At 41.8% G+C, this 20,778-nt stretch overlaps 2 protein-coding genes across 4 annotated transcripts; one reads left to right on the top strand and one right to left on the bottom strand.

The window, feature by feature from the left end:
* The first annotated feature begins 33 nt into the window (after positions 1-33).
* Positions 34-7,767, top strand: gzf1 (GDNF-inducible zinc finger protein 1). 2 transcript variants are annotated; one of them, XM_080453577.1, is made up of 8 exons: positions 34-78; positions 1,880-2,916; positions 3,704-3,887; positions 4,073-4,242; positions 4,388-4,482; positions 5,306-5,473; positions 6,000-6,157; positions 6,688-7,767. In XM_080453577.1, the coding sequence occupies exons 2-8, from the start codon at positions 1,892-1,894 to the stop codon at positions 7,426-7,428; spliced, it is 2,541 nt and encodes an 846-aa protein (XP_080309703.1). In that variant the 5' UTR covers positions 34-78; positions 1,880-1,891; the 3' UTR covers positions 7,429-7,767. The 2 variants fall into 2 exon arrangements, with proteins under 2 accessions (XP_080309703.1, XP_080309704.1); XM_080453578.1 differs by lacking the exon at positions 34-78 and adding an exon at positions 845-978.
* A 60-nt stretch (positions 7,768-7,827) lies between these two features.
* napbb (N-ethylmaleimide-sensitive factor attachment protein, beta b) lies at positions 7,828-19,519 on the bottom strand. 2 transcript variants are annotated; one of them, XM_080453580.1, is made up of 11 exons: positions 19,331-19,519; positions 17,731-17,810; positions 16,425-16,541; positions 14,329-14,375; positions 13,921-13,998; positions 13,613-13,668; positions 12,299-12,383; positions 12,084-12,188; positions 10,533-10,601; positions 9,903-9,953; positions 7,828-9,575 (listed from the first exon to the last, which is right to left on the bottom strand). In XM_080453580.1, the coding sequence occupies exons 1-11, from the start codon at positions 19,429-19,431 to the stop codon at positions 9,474-9,476; spliced, it is 891 nt and encodes a 296-aa protein (XP_080309706.1). In that variant the 5' UTR covers positions 19,432-19,519; the 3' UTR covers positions 7,828-9,473. The 2 variants fall into 2 exon arrangements, with proteins under 2 accessions (XP_080309706.1, XP_080309707.1); XM_080453581.1 differs by lacking the exon at positions 14,329-14,375 and having other exon boundaries at positions 7,829-9,575.
* Positions 19,520-20,778: the final 1,259 nt, after the last annotated feature.

The following is a 20,778-nucleotide window of genomic DNA, read 5'->3' as shown; positions in this document are numbered from 1 at the left end:
TCGCAGGGCGCTCGTTCCTCCGGGCTATGGGATCTGGACTCTACCTTTGTAGGGGGCTTCCATTTTAGCGAGCTTACGGTAAGAAAGCTTGTTTCATGGTTTGTATCGTTTAGCGAACCGTTCAGTGTGTTGTTGTCCGTTACAGATGGATTACTTAGAAGAGACGTGTTCTTTTCACAGATCATGTTAACAGGCCCACACTGGTCATGTTATTGTGTCTGCACTGCAGGGGCTAACGTTAGCTTTTTAGGGCTAGCAGCTAGCACTGTTTATATTACATCCAAGTGAATGTTTGTGATGCTAGGACTAGGATATGTCTGTGATTACAGTCAATGTACGTTGCATTATTATTATATTGTTATTAGTCTGTACCAGGGGAGCATTGGTGATTTAAAAATACTGCCAAAATGATTTAGAAGGATATTAACAACAATGCCTTTGAGCAAGGCAGTGCATCTTGAGGCTTTTACCTGTGCAGCTGCAGCACGTCTGTCTCAACAATATCCCTGTGTGTCTGTGTTCACCTACAGTGTATGTCTGTGTGCACCAACAGGACTAGCTGTAGAATACAACTCTCGTAGACGTATTTATGATTCTGACGTTTTCAATCTACGAGAGTTGTAGGGTTCACGCCCCGTGGAGATATGGCCTTTCTGCACTATGCCCCACAGATACTCCAAACATGTACAAATGTGAAAATAAAGGTGCTTACCCCCAAGCCACAAATGTTAACTGGCTCTACGGGGTAGTAGTTTAATGTAATAATCCATATCTTTCAATAAAGAAGTGTTTTAATGCCTTCTGTGGCCGAACGCCATTTTTTCACCCTCGTTTACTTCCTGTTTACATTTAGTGTAATTCCGGGTTTCACCGGATGCGCCCCGTCACTACCGCCCATTGGGAACTTCCGACAGAATCGGCCACAGACGGCATTAAAACTACTACCCCGTAGAGACAGTTAACATTTGGGGCTTGGGGGTAAGCACCTTTATTTTCACATTTGTACATGTTTGGAGTGTCTACGAGGCATAGTGCAGAAAGTCCATGTCTCCATGGGGCGTGAACCCTACAACTCTCGTAGATCGAAGACGTCAGAATCATAAATACGTCTACGAGGGTTGTATACTACAGCTACAATAAATCAATCAGCACTCCGTGTGTACTCACCACCAATACATTTCTGCGACATGGAGTCAGCTCTTCTTGCCATCTAGTTTCATATCCATTTGAAAATTTCTGGAAGAAAACGTGTATTCAATTACATTATTTAATTGAATACACGTTTTCTTCCAGAAAGATTTAAATAACTCTACTTTTCTACGGACCACCTTTCTCTGTACATGACAGGGTGACATTCACAGCAATCTGAACACATGCACATGCCCTTCAAAGAGCACATTGTGTGTGGGACACACTAATTGACAAGTGCTCTGAAATTGTAATTATGCTTGTCAATTAGTGTGTCCCATACACTTGCTGGGCTCCTGGGCTTGAAGGACGTTTACATGTGTTAAGTGCTGCTGTTAATGTCATCCTGATTCCTGTCATATTAAGAGAATGTGATCTGTGTGAATCTGGTGGAAAAGTGGCAATATTTGACCAATTACACCTTTTCTGCCAGAACTTTAAAATGAATATGATATGACAAGAGATGACCTCAAGTCTCTGCAATTAATTATTGGAGTACACACACAGAGCACTACAGATTACAGTAGCATGCCACTGAGATGGATGCCTCCACGAAAACATGTGTTCTGTGTATATGGAATACATGCACTCAATGACACTGTATGGAATATCAGCCATTCTAGGGCTACGGGATCTCTAGGCCTCCCATAAAAATTGAGTGAGACACTAATAATGTTTTTTTTCTCTGCAGCTCTGATCAAGCATGAATGACGGAGTAGTACAGCTGTCTTCTAAGAGTCATCATGAGAACATCCTGGGCTCTCTTCACCAGCTGAGGCTGCAAGGACAACTGAGCGATGTGACCGTGCTGGTGGATTACCAGGGAGAAGCGGAGGAGTTTCCGGCCCATCAAGTGATGCTCGCTGCATCCAGTGGCTACTTCAAGAGGATTCTCCTGTCCCAAGATGCTGCCCCTAACAAGCTATTCCTCTCAAACATGCACACCGCAGACTTCTCCACGTTTTTGGAGTTTGTGTACACCGGCAAAGTGGAGGTGGCCAAAGACAAGATTGGCGACGTCCGCGAAGTGGCGGCGATGTTGGACTGCAGCGATCTTTCGGAGGTTTGCAGCCAGGCCCTGGACGCCGGACAATCGGAGGAGCCTGCAGCAGAAACATCATTGTTAGATGAGGAAAAAGCTGAGCTGGAGGGCACAGACTCTGAGATGACACCGAAGACCAGGACAAAGAGACCGCCTAGACGGGCCACCCGGAAGCGCTACCTCTCGCCTAAGAGCTCGAAGAGAGGGGAGGGCGGCGGCTCTAAAAGGTCAAAGGTGAGAAACGCGGTCAAGGGTGGAGACGAATCCACACGTGGCGAGGAAGGAGGAACAACGCGGCTCAGCAGCAGGCTGGCGGGTCGTAAGGTCCTCGTGAGGGTCTTGAAGAAGCGTAAAGGAGACGAGTCGGCCAAAGAGGGCTTGGAGAAGAATACCGACATGGACACCGCTGTTGAAAATACCGATGAGGTTGAGCCTGAGGCCAAAGCGCCACTCCAGGAGAATGACAAGATTTCACTGGGACTGCCTGCCTCTGAGGATGAAGGTGACGAGCCAGAGGAGATGCCTGAGGAAGACCTTGAAGACCCCCTGTACCTGTCCTTGGAGGAGGAGGAAGAAGAAGGAGGGGACGCACTGAGGATGCTCAAAAGAGTTTCCAAGGCCCAGTTTGAGTGTGAGAAATGCCAGCGGACGTTCCACTACGAGAGAAGCTACTTGAAGCACATCAGGTGCGACATATACTCATCGGTTGCTGAAGATGTTTCTTCTGAATGTCTTAAGTCATTGTCCTAACATTTTGAGACTGCTTATGAGACTGACACCACACATATAACTGTACTTTCAGCTGTATATATGGCATGTTTACCTTTTCTAATGCTCATCAAATATACACTTGCATTTATAAATGGTTTAAAAAAAAGTATGGAATGGTTTTGTTCCAAGTTCAACCCATATTAATCTATAGTTAAACAATTCCTGAATTTAAAGGTAGGGTAAGTGATTTACTTTGGTTAAAATAAGTGTTAAATAGCTCTATATTCTGATAGTACTCATTGCTGTAGAGTGTTTGTTCAGTAAAAGGAGTCTCCCAGGTCTCTATTAAACAGAAAATGCATTTTCAGTGCTCTCTCCTGATTGGCTTAAATGTTGTCACCTACCTGAAAATGCACTATATTCTGTTTACTAAAGAGCTGGAGAGACCCCTGTGACCGAACAAATGCTCTGTAGCAATTATTACTATCAGAATATAGTACTTTTTTAACTAAATTTAAAAAATGACCAAAACATATCACTTACCCTACCTTTAAGGATACGATCATGTCAAATGGTCATAAACACGTCTACAGTAAAAAGCACCTTTGCTCATACTTAATGCACAGTGCACTTTTATTACATTCTATGTAATAATAATAATAATAGAGCACAATACATAATTTCCATCACTATGTGATTACATTCAGAAAGACGTGTGTCACTGACTGACAGCTGTTTCCCTGTCACTGCGGTTCCCACCAGCACGTACCATGGAGTGAAATCAGAAGTCGTATATCGCTGTGAGACCTGCCAGCAGACTTTTAAAAACCGCGGCAACCTGAAGATCCACGAGAAACACGTGCACAGCGACGAGCGGCTGTTCACCTGCCAAGTCTGCACCAAGACCTTCAAGCGCAAGAAGGACGTCATCCGCCATCAGCGGCAGGTGAGGAGGATTATTATGCCATAATTAGCCAAAATCGGTCCAGTAACAGTTTTTCTTATAATATACACCTATGTGATTGTGTTCTGGGACTTCTTCATGAGACCAGTTTCTACCCGCACGCCTTTCACGTTTTGCTGATTGTTGGATTCTTCTTGTGTCATTGGAACCTCCTCGCTGATGTCCAGGTGCACGAAGGCGGCGGTCAGCGTCACATCTGCCCTCTCTGTGGGAAGGCGCTCAGCTCTAAAACCGCCCTGCTGTTGCACGAGAGAACGCACACCGGCGCCAAGCCCTTTGAGTGCACCATTTGCAATGCCAAATTCACACAGAGCTCTGCCCTCAAGATGCACCACAGGTAGAGCTACCGGCCAGTTCTGCACTTGGTGATGATGACGAGCCACTCAGTGAAAGTCAAATGTGTTTTTGCTTGCAGACGAGGACTGAAATTCACTCCCTTTTTTACCCCTTTTCTTTTTGTTTTGTCTTTTTTTAATATTCAGGACTCACACAGGAGAGAAGCCGTTTGCCTGTGACGAATGTAACGCCAGGTTTACCCAGAAGCACATGCTGTCTTATCATAAGAGATCCCATACAGGTGAGATTTGGGCTGGTGTTGACGTTTTCATAAGGGTTTGATATTGATTTACAAACCGGACTGAACCGGTAACACAAACACAGACATTGAGTGTTTACATTGGTTTCAACTTTCATCAGCTTCAAATTCATAGTGTTGCCATATTGGCGCAGTATTGATTTTCTTTGACACTAAATCTGGGCTCACACAACAGGATAATCGGGGAAATGTTTACATGGCATCACACAGGCGTTCCTTGTTTGAGGCTGGTCGGAACCCATTAAGACCTGGAACGCATCTGTGTCACTTTAGATTTCTTTGGCTATTCAAAAATAGCAGATATACAAGCTCATAGCGCGGCACCGAGTGCCGCGCTACGAGCTTGTAGATCTGCTATTTTTGAAAAATCTTGTTTTTGTTTTTGTTTTTTTTCCAAAAAACTGTTAGGATTTAGAAAACATTTTAAAGAATCGCCTCAGGTCTTAATGGGTTAAACACATCTGGTGGAATCACAAGCATTGTCTAGAGCAGACCAGAGTGGAGCGTGAATGCCGCTGCACGCTCATGAGGCTTTTTTTCACACTCCGCTCCACCTCACAGAATAACCGATTACAGTGGATTTTAGCGCAAGTTATTTTTGGCATGCACGTCCTAGTCAAAGTATACAGACGTCCAATATCCCCACCACACCTCTGTGATGGGGAGGGGGCCCTCTTTGAACTGGTCCTTATCAACAGACAACTGTCCCCATGGGCGCTCATGAAGACAAAGCTATCTATACACACAGCACCATACTAGACGTCATCACATTGTTCTTGTTTGTGTTTTTGTCTGGTGTCCTTAGGAGAAAAGCCCTTCATGTGTGAGGCGTGCGGAAAAAGCTTTGCGTCCAAGGAGTACCTGAGGCACCACTCCAACATCCACACCGGCTCCAGGCCGTACAAGTGTGAACAGTGTGGTCGAGGCTTTGCTCAGAGAAACTCTCTCCATCAGCATCTAAAGATACACACGGGTAAGCGCGGCTCTGCAAGAGGCTTTCCGTCTATGATGGTCTGTGTGTCTGTCTGTCTGTCTGTCTGTCTGTCTGTCCGGAACTAATCTCGCAAATCGCTGGATTGATTAGAGCACATTTCTTGTGCATAATGCCAAGTAGGCCACAGAAGCACCTCCATTTATCTTTCTCACAACGTTTTTATACTTTGTGAAATATTTAACTTTCATTTTATTATAGAAAAGGGGTCTGGAATCGCGCTACACCCTCCCCAAATATTTAATCATACGTCATAGATACGTTATAAACGACTGATGTCACAGTCTGACCACATGAAGTCCAAGATCCACATTTCTGTGTGGATCCCAAGACATACTGTAAATACAGACAAACCCTGTTCTAAAATCCACCAGCACATGCAGAAAATATGAGCATACATGTTGTCATTTGCATCCAGGCATGTCTGTTTCCTGACTGAGAAATCAGGATTTTATTGTCATTTTAGTTTTTTCACTGTGTGCGTGTGTCCACTCTCTGGCATTGGTAGGCGAGCGTCCATACAGCTGTAAGGAATGTGAGAAGCAGTTTACCCAACTCAACGCCCTCCAGAGGCACCAACGCATCCATACAGGGGAGAAACCCTACATGTGTGGCCTTTGTAACCGCACCTTCACAGACAAGTCCACAGTTCGCAGGCACACCATGGTGAGACACTGTATATTCTTTCTTTGTTTTGGGGCTGTTATTGCCGTTTAACCCATTAAGACCTGGAACGCATCTGTGTCACTTTTTGATTTGAGCTAAAAAGCATTATTTTACACTTTGGCAATTTAAAAATAGCAGATATACAAGCTCGTAGCGCGGCACAGAGTGCCGCACTACGAGCTTGTAGATCTGCTATTTATGAAAAATTGGGAACATGAGTGCAAATCTTTGAATATATATTATTTTAAAGCAAACATTTTTAACTCAAATCTTTGCTTCTGGGGGTCCCTGGAACAAAATATTTTGGGAGTCTGCGGTCAAATACATATCATTTTGAGGGTCCTTGACATGAAAAAGTTTGAGAACCACTGATATAGAAACATACGTTTTTCAGAAAACTGTTGGAATTTACAAGACATTTCTAGAATCGGCTTCAGGTCTTAATGGGTTAAGAAACCATCAGTTCTCCATTGATACTTCCCACGTTTGACATGATAAAATATAACGTTAAGTGTTGTGTATCTACCCAGACACACGACACAGACGCCCCCTGGAAGAATTACCTGGTGGTGCTGGATGGAAATATCGAGGACAAGAAACCCCAAGATTCCCCCAAGGAGACGGCAGAGAAAGCAGCAGCAGTGGAGAACATGAGCAGTGCTGGAAGCGATGGTGCTGGAGGCAGCAGAAGTGGTGGATCTTCTTCGGCCCAGACCATAGTGGTGCCGGCCGAGCCAGTCACTTTGTCGGCCAACTGGGCCAGTCACGGCATCAGTCACGGTGGCCTGGGTGGCATCATTGTCATCCACGGCGAGGTCCCACCGGGGACACAGTTCCAGCCCATCATGACCACCGACGGCACGGGGGCCAATGTCATTACCCTAGACGGTTCGGCCATCTCCGTCCCTTTCTCTATACCCGTCTCCATGGCTCACCCTCTCCCCGTGTCCTCTGCTGCCGTCATGTCTTCTTCCTCTCTGTCCGTTCCCGTCTCCCTCTCCGTCTCGGAAACCATGCTGGCCTCGGTTTCAGAGCCCCCCGCCGCCGTGTCGAACGCTTCGGTCCTGGAAGCCGCCGTCTCGCAGACCATTTTCGCCCCGGTTCCCGAGGCGGACATGTTGACGGACACTGACATTCAGACTGTGATCATCAGCGAGAAGGAGTGTGTGGTGGAACAGCCAGCCGCCACAGATGATGAGCAACAAAGGACAGCAGAACAAATGAATTCTGAGGGAACACCAGAGGAAGTCCCCACTGAAAATGCTGAGTAGGAGATAACTTTGGGCAAAATCATCATGGTGTCAAACAAAATCCACTTCATCATTCATATCATTTTAATATATTTTGTATCTGGTTGTGATTATGTGACTGAAGCAATGCTTGAAGGTACCATTTCTAACGGGCAGAAATTCACCTACTTCATTTTAATCAGCCTTGAGTAAAACAATCATATTTAATTTTATGTCTCATCAGAATGTGTGGCCACATATTCTAGACTAGACTGCCTTGAGTAGTCTACTATGTACTGCAATTACTATGAAATATACTTAATGAGCTGCACATGGCATGGGATTGCCATTTGATGTACAATAAAAGTTATTTAAAGCAAATGGATATCCAGTAGATGTCATAACTGCCTTAGTAATGAGCCGTAATGAACAGCAAAAAGACAAGGGAAGTTTGGGAGATAAATGTCTTTAATTTTGTCCATTCGAACAAGCATACAGGTCAAGTCAAAACAAGTCCACTGTTATTCTTTCTGGAAGAAGCTCGATAAGTAGGATGACTGGCCCTTTAGTAAAAACTTTGGTGCGGCTCACACTAGTACACAAAGTACAACACTTAACTATACACAATGGCATGCTTAGCGACTGGCCATTTGGAAGGTGCACTACACTAGCAAACCTTCGATGATACGGCTAAGTTCACAATACAATATACAATACAGCACAACGTGAGTGATGGGTGATGGTGTATTTTCTTTTTCTTAGGTTTTATTTTTTTAAAGAGAAATTGCCCCTGGAAAGAGTAAGGGAAGCCTTGCGAGAATTCTTCATTCAAAAATACAGTTTTTCCACAGGCAAACTATAAATCATGGCTTATAGATTCAGACATTCAAAAATAATATTACACTGGTTGATCCACTCACAAATAAGGAATAGAACTGTAGGTGAATTGGTGTGTGAGATAATTGAGTATGGGTGTCTTAACAGTCTACATTATTTTGCATCAACCTTTTGTGAAGTCAAGTCTCTTCCTGTTTGAAACTGAAATGGAAACAAAAGAGTATTCTATTTTTATGACTGAAATAACTTGACTTAAAAGAACAATTATGACATTAAGGGTGTTATTCTGTCTTCTACTCTACCTTTGACCCCCAAAATACACTTTTACTGATAATACATTTGTCAAATTGAAGCCATGCACACTAGGCATTGGATCGACAATAAAACAATATTTTGTAAAGAAAACTATAAATACAATAAATATATAACAAATAAAATATGATATTTGACTAACAATGAACTGATTGTACAAATCATGTCAATACTAACATCAGATCCGCGTCTCTAATGCCACATGAGGTAAGCCCCTGGGTCACTCCTTAACAAAGGGGAAACGTAGCTAACCTTTAACCACTTAAACCCTACTATAAGCGGGGTTCCCCAGGGGTCTATGCTGTACTTGGTCCCCTTTTTTTTCGCTCTACACCATATCTCTTAAGCAAAAATAGCAGATCTACAAGCTCAAAACGCGGCACAACATGTCAGCTTGTAGAGCTGCTATTTTCACAGAATATGAGTATTTTTTTCAGAATGTTCAACTATTATGACATGCCCAGATTTGGGACGCTAGGGTTAATGTGGACAAACAATAACTGAGGGTTTGCGTCTTAACTGGCTTTAAAAGGCGTTGCAACAGGGAACCCTCACAGACTAGAATAGAACAGAACAGAACATGTGAAAAAGAATAAAAAAATACTTCTCCTGAAATGCTCTATGGATTGCAGCAGTTAAGAATTCTGATGTACCCTGTAAGAGGGGAACCTGGGTCGGCTAGTGCACGAAAAAGAAAATGAGTAATGAGTGAAGGGGTGTTTGTGAGTGAGGGTTATGCCTGATTCATACTTTGATGCGCATTGTGTTGCGCACTGGAAATAGCCAATCTACAAGCTTGTAGATCTTCTGTTTTAGGTGCGTGACACCAGTATGCAACTAAATATAAACCAGGCTTTAGTGTAGGAGATGGGGTAGCATGCCGTTCTGGAGTCCACCCTCCATGCTGCATTTGCACCCTGGGGTCTCTCTCTGCCTCGTCACTTGAGGTCCCCTTCGTCACCCTGGATGGTCTTTTTGATGCGCAACAGCAGGGTGGTGTGCCACTGGTCCAGACGAGAGATGGAGTCAAACTCCTTCACCTATACACAGATGGAGAAAAGGCCGTAAAAGGGCTTGATATGCTTTGTAGTGCGGTGTCGCGCACCGATACACACTATACTTTGGTGCACAAAATGGGCACGCAACTATGTAGAAATCACCCGTAAGAATAAGGTGGCGTCAAGAGTCAGGCAGCATTCACACTGGTTCTGCACAATTACTTCGAACATATTCATGGTAACTGTCAGACATACCATGTTTGATCACTCACTAGAAGACAATGTTTACCTGAGGTTATACAGGAAGACCCATCGTCAGGGGTGTTATTGTTAGCCATAAAAACGAGACCTAGTTTTAGAGTGACTTACCGCGTCCGTGAATGCCTCTGCATTCTGTTCCTCAGTGGCATCCAGGAGTTTCTGCAAACCAGGAAATGTAGGTTAGAGATAAAGACAGAATAGATTGACAGGAGGAAAACAAGACTAAGGATCTGAAAGCCCCAACCAGGCCAAAGCAGTTAGAACCAACCAACATGCTCTCACTAGTAGGGCTAAAAATATAAAATAAATAAGAAATGTGTTGCTATTATTATTAGTGGCAGAATTGTGTGTGTGTGTGTGTGTGTGTGTGTGTGTGTGTGTGTGTGTGTGTGTGTGTGTGTGTGTGTGTGTGTGTGTGTGTACATAACAGTAAAAGCTTTAACTTGAAATAAAATAAAAGCTAAAACATTCCTTTAAAACAAAACAATTGGACATTCACTACAGTCACCACCAGACTCAGGAGTACAATGTGCCAGAACAACGTTGGCAGTTTTATTTCATGGCAATGCATTGTGGGATATGATCATTCCACTATGGTATAATTATAACTTTTCATTCGGACACGACTACAAACAGACGGTTGGACAGACAGAGCAAGAGACAGAGCCATAGAGTTAAAAGTACAAAACAAAACACACACTTCCGTTATATCCCTCCTAATTATCAATAGCTGGGTACCTTCAAAAGCTTGCATTCCCTCGAGTCTGAGAAGGCTGGAAACATCTCCTCGTACTTCTCAACAGCAATCTGTGGAGACAGAGATTTCTTTAGAGTTTTTCCTGCGTTAATGGAACAGGACATTGAAGAGTGATGGGAAAGAGAGAGCAGACAGCGAATACAGGAATCAAATCCTTGCCCCTACATGGTCGAATAACGAAAATAGCCGATCTACAAGCTCACGTGTTGTTTGCTTGTAAATCTGCTATTTTGAATGTTTTTGACATTTTGTGAATGCTTAAATCACAGTGACAGAGAATTTGTCACAGAGTTGACGTTTTAATTAAAAAGAGATACAGAATCCACTTTGTGTTCGTTCATGTGTTATGAGTGACCTTCAGACCTGTTTCACCGTGCAAAGTCATTGGGAAGGATCATTTGGATTATAATTTTTTTTATGGATAGTAACCATGGAGGAGTAACCATTGAAAATATCTTGCCAATATTTGTTACATCATGGCAAGGCAACTACACAACCCAAAACTCTTTATTCTTTATTCGGATCTCCATTAGCTGCCACCAAAGTAAGCAGCTACTCTTCCTGGGGTCCACAACAAACGGATAACAATACTTATCACATATAACAAAACATAATACAAACATGTAACAGTCTTGATAAAAAAAAATTCAAGTAAAAAATAACTAAGCATCACAACCCATCAAATAACATTCCTTCGAGGTTATTCAGATCAGCTAGGTCACATCAGGGTTATTGATCATGTGTTTTCTTTTTTTGGGGGTTTCTTAATACTGGCCTTACTGGGTGCTTCAGTGATCATAGTTGGTAATGTATTCCTTATCGTAATGGCCCTATACATTACAGATCTGTATACCGCATTTGTTCTGGGTTTTTGTTTAACTATGTGACCTCTAGTAGCCTGCCTGGCAGTGTGACTATGATGATCTCTCACATAATGTTTTGTGAGTACAGACAAATTGGTTGTTTACTATGACAAATATTCCTAAAGAAACCCAATAAATATCATGCCAACCTCTCCTCTCCTCTACTGTACTGAGCCATGAGAGACTGGCATGCAATCTCTGCCTCACACCCAATGGACAGTGCAGTGCAAGCCTTGCAGCTTTATTCTGAGCTATTTGAAGCTTTGACAGATGTTTTTTGTCTGCACCCGAACATATTGCAGAGCGGTAATCAAGGTGAGATAGTACTAGTGCCTGTGTCACTAGTACTCTAGAGGCCGGGGGGGAAGAAAACGAGGAACACCTCATGCATGATATTCCTCTACCCATTTTTTGGACAATATTTTCACTGCGTTTCTCCCATGTTAATTGTCCACTCTACCAAGTCATTTAAGTGGTTATAGTTTAACTGTTAAAACGATTAAAAAGTCACTCCTCATCATGACAGGACCTAGGAATGATAGTTACGTATTCTAACTCGGTTCTCTTTCACACGGGTGAAATCACTCAATCAGCTTCACTACGTCCGCAATTGAATAAATCGCAGAATAATTGAAAATAGAACAAGCCGCACTGGTGGTGAGAACTTGCCTTTGCGTTCAGTTCGTCCACAATAAAATGACACAGGGAGGCTTTGAAGAAGTACTCTTTTGCGCTGTATTTCAGTAGTGGGTTGTCCATAGTGTTGGCTCCCACCTGTACAAACACAAAACAAGGACGCAAGCAGAAAGAATACACTCATTAGCTCTCGCCAGCTGCGCCGATGGGCTCACAAAGTACAAACATACCAGAGTGGTCAGACCTACCGCTTCATAAATCTCAATGGCCTTCGGGTACATTTCCAACTGAGCGCTGTAGGCACCCACCTTCAGCAGACACTTGTTGGCAGAGCTAAGACAGAGAAAGGACGCATTGAGAAACTTGACTCAAAGCGTATCGCCACTGTCATGCAGAAACCATGTATGTCCATATTACATTTTTATGTATATTTAATCTGCTTTGTCGTATGAAAGTGTCACTGAAAAGATCTACAAGCTCACAGTTGCATTGCGATGCGTTGTATCATGCCTTTATAAAATGTTATGTTTTCAATGGGATTATTTATTAGTGTGTTAGATATACATTTTGGAGTGGATACGTGTCCAGATACGTGTCCAGATGCCTGTCAAATTGTTAGACAATGCTGCACCGCATGTCTACGATGGAACAAACTGGTGTAGACAAATCCTACACGTCCTCAGACCAGATGTGAGATGTGACTTTGACGCTCAAGTCAAAGTCAAGATATATTGATAAATCCAGAAAGTGACGGTGATCTCGGCGTATGCCCGTTTTTTAAATCTGCGCACGTTTGATAAATGAGGGCCATTATGCCCAATTTATACCCTGTCGTAGGACACGGTATAAATCAGGCTTTCGAGTGCCTGGCAGAGGAAGAATGAGTGCTGACACTAATGACATAAAAAGGAAGCTCAATGATACTGCAGATCCTTAATTTAACAAGATCCCAATGCCTCGCCACTGGTACGAAAAATGGGACAGAAGTGGTCTTCTAAGTGGGCGCACTCACTCTTCCCCATTGGAATTAAGACACTCACGTCCTGTGGATGCGTTCGCAAATACGCCGTGAAAACGCTGGAGCCCAGGCGCTCTCTGGTCGTTCAGACATTCTGAGCGGTCGGAGCATCACAGATTCTCAGAGCGTACTTCCGAACGCACCCCATGTCTCCTAAATCCAATCTAATCAAAGTTTGAAAGTCTTGCTTTCCTGTTGTATTTGCAAATATTCAGCGATCATCTGGACAGGACAGAGGAGCGCACAGCGAGCAGTCAGAGAATGAGAGCCATCACTTATGTTTCAGTGCAATTCTAGTTTTAGACTCAGACACTTAATCAGTATCATATTTTATGTATATTCTATTTATTTATTTAAAATAATGTGTACAAATATATATATATATAAATATAACAAATGTTTATTCTGTTTATTTCATCCATCCCTTACTGTGGATAAATGAATAATTAAATACCTAATTTTAAGATACTTTTACATTAGCTATATGTCATATTTCCTATAATGCTATAATGATTTCTAGAGCAGTGTGGAGCAAAAATTTTACCTGTTTGACTCCTCTCCTTTGTAATAATCTGCTGCCTGCTCATAATGTGCAATGGCCTGTAAAAAAAAACAAAAAAGGAAGATGAACTTTAAAGAGATTCTTCAGATTAACAGGCTTAACCACTCCCATGTTAATCACTGGCTGATCATGGCTGATTAAGACTCATTTCACGATTACAGTACAAACACCACGTGCGTATGCCCTAAGCATGCACAGGGAGGCACGCATGCAAACACCTCATGCATGCGCAGTTGCGCACGCATACAGAGGTACACTCCTACGTAACACATCCACCCACAAACACCCACCTTTTCGATATCCACCAGTTCGGACTCGTAGATCTCTGCGATGCTGATGTGGTGCTTTGCCGCGATGGTGAACCTTCCCTGGAGATGGAGGGAAAAAAATCATTACTAACTGAGTCTACCCAGAGGAGCCACTCAACCCTCCTCAAGTAGTACTGCTGCAGTTTTACAGGTGACACAATGACATGTTACACATATCTCTAGAGATGACTCAAGTCTGTAAAATCTGTTCACAATAATGTGACCTTTTGACAAATGTTAATTAGAAGATTTAGATTTTGCAAAAGGATTCTGGTCATAGGGAAAAGTATCTTGTCACACCACACCAATAAACAGAAGTGCACACCATTCAAGAAAAGCAAAGGCTAAATGAACATGAAGATAGGCAGAATCTGTCTGCATGCATCTTACCATGTCTGTGTATATATCGATGGCTGCATTTAAACACTTGATTGCCTCTATTGGCCGCATTAAGAGAAGAGGAAGGCACAGTTAAAGACATGCAACATTGGTTAGCTTTGTTAAAATCAGACAGATCCTTAACTACTTAGGCCCTATATATACTGTACTTACAGTATATTGTACAACAAATAGGAGCCACAATCTACAACCTTACAACGGGTCACAATTGTGAGCTTGTAGATCGGTTACTACTACTCAGTACTTTCACTACTCATTTCTGAAAACAAATCCATACCCTTGCCCACTAATCCAGGCTGCGACTACAGATCAGCGTTGCCGTCGATCCGGGCTATGGGACTACATATCCCACAGCTTGTGGCAAACATACTATAAACAGTTTAAATTAGGAAAATTAGCGACTTCCTCACTTCCTCCTCATAATAATGGTCAGTATCCATGAAGAAGTTCAGATCGATTGGTCAACCCAATGAGGAGAAAAATGGATGAGGGCTCTCTTCACTGCACATAAAGGCTGAATATACTGAAACTAGTAGTACAGTATTATGCAACAACCCTGTGATCTAGGGACAAACAGAGGTTATAGAATAAAAGCCCACAGCGTCTGTCTTCAATCTCATATGACAAAACTTGATGCTGCTGATGGTGGTGGTGGCTGGGGGGGGAGTAGCTCTTATTAAAGGCTAGTATTAAAAGACACATAAGCATTCTGCATAGCAGACACACATTTCAGAGAACGAGCAATAAACAAAGCGGAACAGGGGACATACACTGTAGATCAACTGAAAACAACATACACATGAAGAGCAACATGTTCAACACACTGTGATTCATTCATCACTTGCTCTCCAGAACCAGTTAAGTAAAGTGAGAAGGACTGAAGGACGGAGTACAACGTTTTTGCCTGATAATGAGGTCACAGGCTGGAATCTGCAGTCTGTGGCTGAATGTCCTGATTTAACAATTATGTTATGTTGCAATAGGTTTAGACCACCAGGGGACCTCCTCTGATTCTCTGAGCTCTTCTCACCTACTCTTTCCCTCTCCATTTGTCCGCATTCATCACCAGGTTTTTGTGCTTTCTCGTCCCATAGACTTCAATGGATCGTGATTACAGACCCCTTGCCTGCAGTTTGAGCGTTTCCACAGACACTGGCTTATTATTAGTTATTGTTTGCTTAGCATCTTTGTGTCCTGTCCTCCCTCTCTCAAACCAATCTGTCAGGGCAGATGACCGCCCACAGGTTCAGTTTTTCCTTGCTCATGGGGGAATTGTTGGGTCTTTGTAAATGAGTATGGTCTTGACCTGCTCTATATGTAAATTGTGGTGATTTGGTGCTGACCAAAAAGATCATACATCAATATTTCTAATGAATAACACAGAACTAATTTCCTAGCAGAGGTCTTGGCTACCATCATCATCATAAATGGTGTGTGCCGTCTGGGTAAAACTCTCGCCCATCACCACAGAGGCCCAGGTTTGCTTCTCTTCAGCAGTGCCACTGTCGTGCCTGACCCAAGCCAACAGTGCGCGTTGGCAGTGACAGGAACCACAGTACACATGGGGGGAATTTTTTGTTTTGGCTCCATCATGTGTTTACATAGACTGAGTAACAGCCAATAACTAACTAACTAGCCACTTTATAAAATGCTCATTAACTAGGACACATCTAGCACTTTATTTGAACATTACAATGATGACGTATTTAATTTTATAATGATTTGAGGCTGTATGATATTATAACTTATTTTATTTCTCTCTATTATGTATGTTTTGATACGCTGTTGGTCATGTTATGTTGCAACATGCAACAATGATTTTATTGCACTGGAATGCACTCCTTTCAAATGCCTATAAACACAAACCATGTACAACTACAGTAGCTGCAGCACAACTGAAAAATGTCCTACTGTATATATTTTTGTATCCTAGAATTAAAAAAAAAGATCACTGGTCTGGGGTCTATATACGACAAATACATTGTAGAATGTAAGTATGGTACACAAATCTTAAATGAAAAACCTATGTACCGATGTGATGTGAGGAGGTTTAGACATAAATGTAATGAGGAAACATTGCATCTCACCATTGGGGTCGGCCTTTTTGAAAGCGTTTCCTGCATCGATGTAACTGACGGCACAGTCGTGTTTGTTCTGGAGTTGCATGTGCAGGCGAGCCGCCTTGCAAAACGCATTTCCAGCACCTGGACACAGAACACAGAGAAGAGGTTATGAAGCTGGTGATATATTTTTTTTTTACAAATGACCCTTTGTAATGTTAATGTGATACAGAAGCACTGATGATCCCAAAACGTTTCAGCACCACAGTTTACTGCTGTAAATATCTAGCAGTTCTTTGTTTACTTTTTGACGGTCTGTCAAACAGCGCCACCTTGTGCATTTCCGAGTTTACAAGGGACCGAAGTGTAAACCATAATGTGAAAGTTGTATAGTAGCTACACGTACAGTAGATTACAATCTATACGCGTAAAAATAATAATAATACTGAGAAATATATTAGTAGCACCAACACGGTTCTTGTTAGTTCGTTTTGCACTTAGAGGTTAAGCATTTTTTAAATTTTCACTATTTCCATTTGGCCAAATAAGATACAGTATAAGGTGGGTCACTATTCTAGTCGACATGACAGAAGCCAGTTTGCCGATGCAGGGACGCTACTATGCGTATTTTACCTGTATAGTGGGGATTCACCACTGAACACCAAACTGTGATTTATGCAGCATTGTTCACAAACTCCACAGCTTTAACTTAACTTGCTATTAACTTGCTATTGCTTTGAAGTCGACGTACTTACTGCTAGTCAGAAAAAAGCTTATTGCAGCATTATGGGTACATGCATGTACAGAGATAGTATATATTAAGATTACATTGGACATAATGCATATAATTTTACCTTCATTTTTTGTTGCCTTGAGGCATGTTCACAATTACTGTGCTTTGCAGATATACAGTCACAAACAGTGACTCTCCCCATGAAATGAACTACTGCAACAATTATATACTCTCAGGTAGGTTGTAACTTACCATTTTGATTAATGTACTTAAAGGAGTAGTTCACTCAAAAAAATACTTAATTTCTATCAATTACACACCCCATGTAGTTTTTGGTTTTTATTTTTTTTGCATTCCTAAGACGATAATTTGATGACCGGCGGTCTCTCCGGTAGGAGACTCAAAGGAGACTCTTTGAGTCTCCTACCGGATACATTTGCATCTTTCTGCCGGTAATCAAATTATTGGTTTAGGAATGCGACAAAAACAAAAAAATCTCCATGAATTCAATGCTTCATGGGGTGTGTAATTGATTTGGGTGAACTACTCCTTTAATTAAAACTTGATGTGTTTGTGATAATAACAATACAGGTGTCATACCGGTCCAGTTCTTGGCCATCTTGAACATGTTGGCTGCTCTGCAGTACATCTCGCATGCCTCTTCCACTTTGTGCGGTCCGCTATTCAAAAAACAGAGAAAGGAGACACACTCAAACACATATTTCAACAATAGCTTATTTTTCGGCCACAAGTCACTCTAACGTCAAGCTTGTTTGCCTGTCAATATGCAGCACTGTAAATCTCACTATGGCTTTATCCTCAGGGACAAACAGAGGACCCCTGGGAGCCCTCTGAAGCTGTAAAAATCCTCCGGTCATCCAATCATGAGAGTAGACATCACTGCGGAGGCCGCCTGGCCATTGTGGACAGTCTAAAGCCCCTCCAGAATGAATAAGCACAATACCTCATGACAACAGCATCATCTGGGTCACCTACAACTGAGGGTTGGAAAACAGATACTGAGTCACAGAACCACTAGCTGTTGTTTTGTCCTTGGATGCATGCAAACAACCCGTTTTCTTACTCACTGCGGTTCAATTCTTGCCCTTAACAGCTGAGGCAATATAATCAAAAACTGACAATTCACTTTCTTTTTATATTGTGTAGCATTTCATTTAGGGATGCACACTATATTGGTCATCATATCTGCTAATTACGGTACTTGCATCAGACAGATATCAATGTTATTCCCAAAGCATCGCACTGATATGATGATGCATTAATGTGCTAACCTCGTTGATGCCTTGGTGAAAAACAGCTTGTGTTAACTTAGCATTATGTTATAATATATATTATATTTATACTTATTTGTTTTACTCTTCATAAATACAGTCATTGTAAGCATTTGATTATTTGTATTATTATTGCATGTTAACATTAAATGTTTGAGGAACATGCACTTAGGTGACAAAACTCAAAACCCTTCTGGACAACTAAAACCTGGCCTTACTGGGGAATTTACCTACAATTCTGAAAAGGAAACCATAGGGTAAATTCAATTGTGTCGGATATATGTGCTACTTCACCCAAAAATGACTCCTGGGGGAATTTCACCACACAAAACCATGCAAATAGTGATTAAAGGCTCAATCTAAGATTGCTTTAAACATTTAAAAACAAAATTGTGTTATACACATTCCCCACTCACAAATCAATGTATAGGTCTGTTTTACTGCTATGTTTACAAACCTTACACACGTAAACAACCCCCCCCCCACCCCTATTTGTATTAGCCCTTTTTATCAAGAGATGTGTCAAGCATCTTTTTTCACTGATATTTAGTAATTTTGGTGGTGGGGGGCTACCCATTCAGGTTTGGATCAGTTGCATCTTTACAGTAATGTCAAATAAGGCCGAGTCTGACGTGCATAAACCATTTTGTTTACATGCCCAAACAGTGGCTAGCTAGTAGCTACCCAGGTTCATTCATTGATCGCATGATGAAACGTCTCCTGTAATGCAACACTACCTTAATGTCCATTATAGTTTTGTCATATCTCACAAGTGCACAGAAAACAACAACACTTCGAATGCTAAATTGTCTGTGTATAGCTTGTCATGAGCGTTGTATGCAAACATTTGACCAGAGCCTACAGTAGCTGCTTGTTTTGGTGCAGTGATCCAGTAGATCGCTCCTTACCCTCCAAACATCCCTCCCATGAAAGAGCCAGATGACTTGATTTTCTTGTCAGCATCAGCCATTAATTGAATCGCTTCCTTTTCCTTCCCGGAGTTGTCCATTTTTGCTGTATTTAATGCAAAACAACCAGCTAAACAGTAAGGTTTTAAACAAATAACCGCATAGGATTCAGCTCTAGCTACTAGTGCGGATTATACAGTCACTCGATGGGTTTATGATGCGTAGGCGTGCACCTGGCTTTGCAGATCGCGAAGCATCATGGGATTTGAAGTGTATTTTTTTTCCTATGACAAACTACAAGTCTCAGCAAATAAGTCAAGGTTTTAACATACATTATCCTTTAATGTTTCACATGAACTTGTCTTGAACGTGTGTTTTCTGCAAGTCGGTTCATGTTTAACTTTATTACGTGTGATTTCACACCTCCATAACAGCAAGAAAACAACAATTCAGTCAAATAAGCCGCATAAGGAAAGTGCATCCATTTATTGGGCAGCAGATGGCAGTAAATCTCCAGTTTCCCATTCAGTGTACACAGAATGATGGCTGTGACCGACTGTGCCTCATAAGTATGTACAGTATAAATAAACAAACAAACAAACAAACAAACAAACAAAAACTAAAAGGCATTCACTCCAGTTCTTTCTTCACCTGGAAGACTTTAAATGAAATAAAATTAAATTAAATTCTATCCTACCCCAACATTCATCTCTTGATAGTTTCCTCCCATTCATATTGTTTATTTGACACCTGTACAGCCCATGGTGTATAAATTAGAAACACTTTATCGTGTGTAGATGAGCTGATCTGCCCACTCAGAATATTCAATATGACGATTGGAAAATACATTTTATAAAAGGTCAAGACTTTATGACAAAATACCATAGTAGCCTACTGCATATAGTAGCTAGGTCTAAAGCATGCATTTCAGTGCTATTTAGTGAAGTGCAACTATCCATGTAGACATACATGACTGATGTGTCCTTAGAGCAGCTCAGCAGCTGGCATGACCTCTCAGCACTCCATTTAAACTGACACTGATTCTGATGTTTTGTTCACAGAGGTGGTTGAGGTGAGGGGAGCAAAGGATATATCAGATCATTTTATTTAAATACTCCCCACTGCCTCAAGGGCATCCCATCAATGACATTAAATCTGACCTGTTGATTTGAAAGGTGGCCTTTGATCATGAATGAAATAGCAAATGATACACTAGTCACTAGCCCCTCACACACCTAAATTATTCACATAAATATGCACACATAATTTCCCATACATATACATACATATAGGCTATGTAATAATATGCTTATAAATACACTGTATATATTTAGAAATAGGACCCATGCACACGCCACCTTCAAAGCAAGTAAAAGTGTGCTATGATTACTGTACATAGTAGCTATTTATTTATTTTACTATGTAATTCTTTCATATGTTATTGTTTT

The sequence above is a fragment of the Gymnoscopelus braueri genome, assembly GCF_963280865.1.
Source record: "Gymnoscopelus braueri genome assembly, chromosome: 16".
In the NCBI taxonomy this organism is placed as follows: Eukaryota; Metazoa; Chordata; class Actinopteri; order Myctophiformes; family Myctophidae; genus Gymnoscopelus; species Gymnoscopelus braueri.
This window is presented reverse-complemented; position numbering and strand designations above follow the sequence as displayed.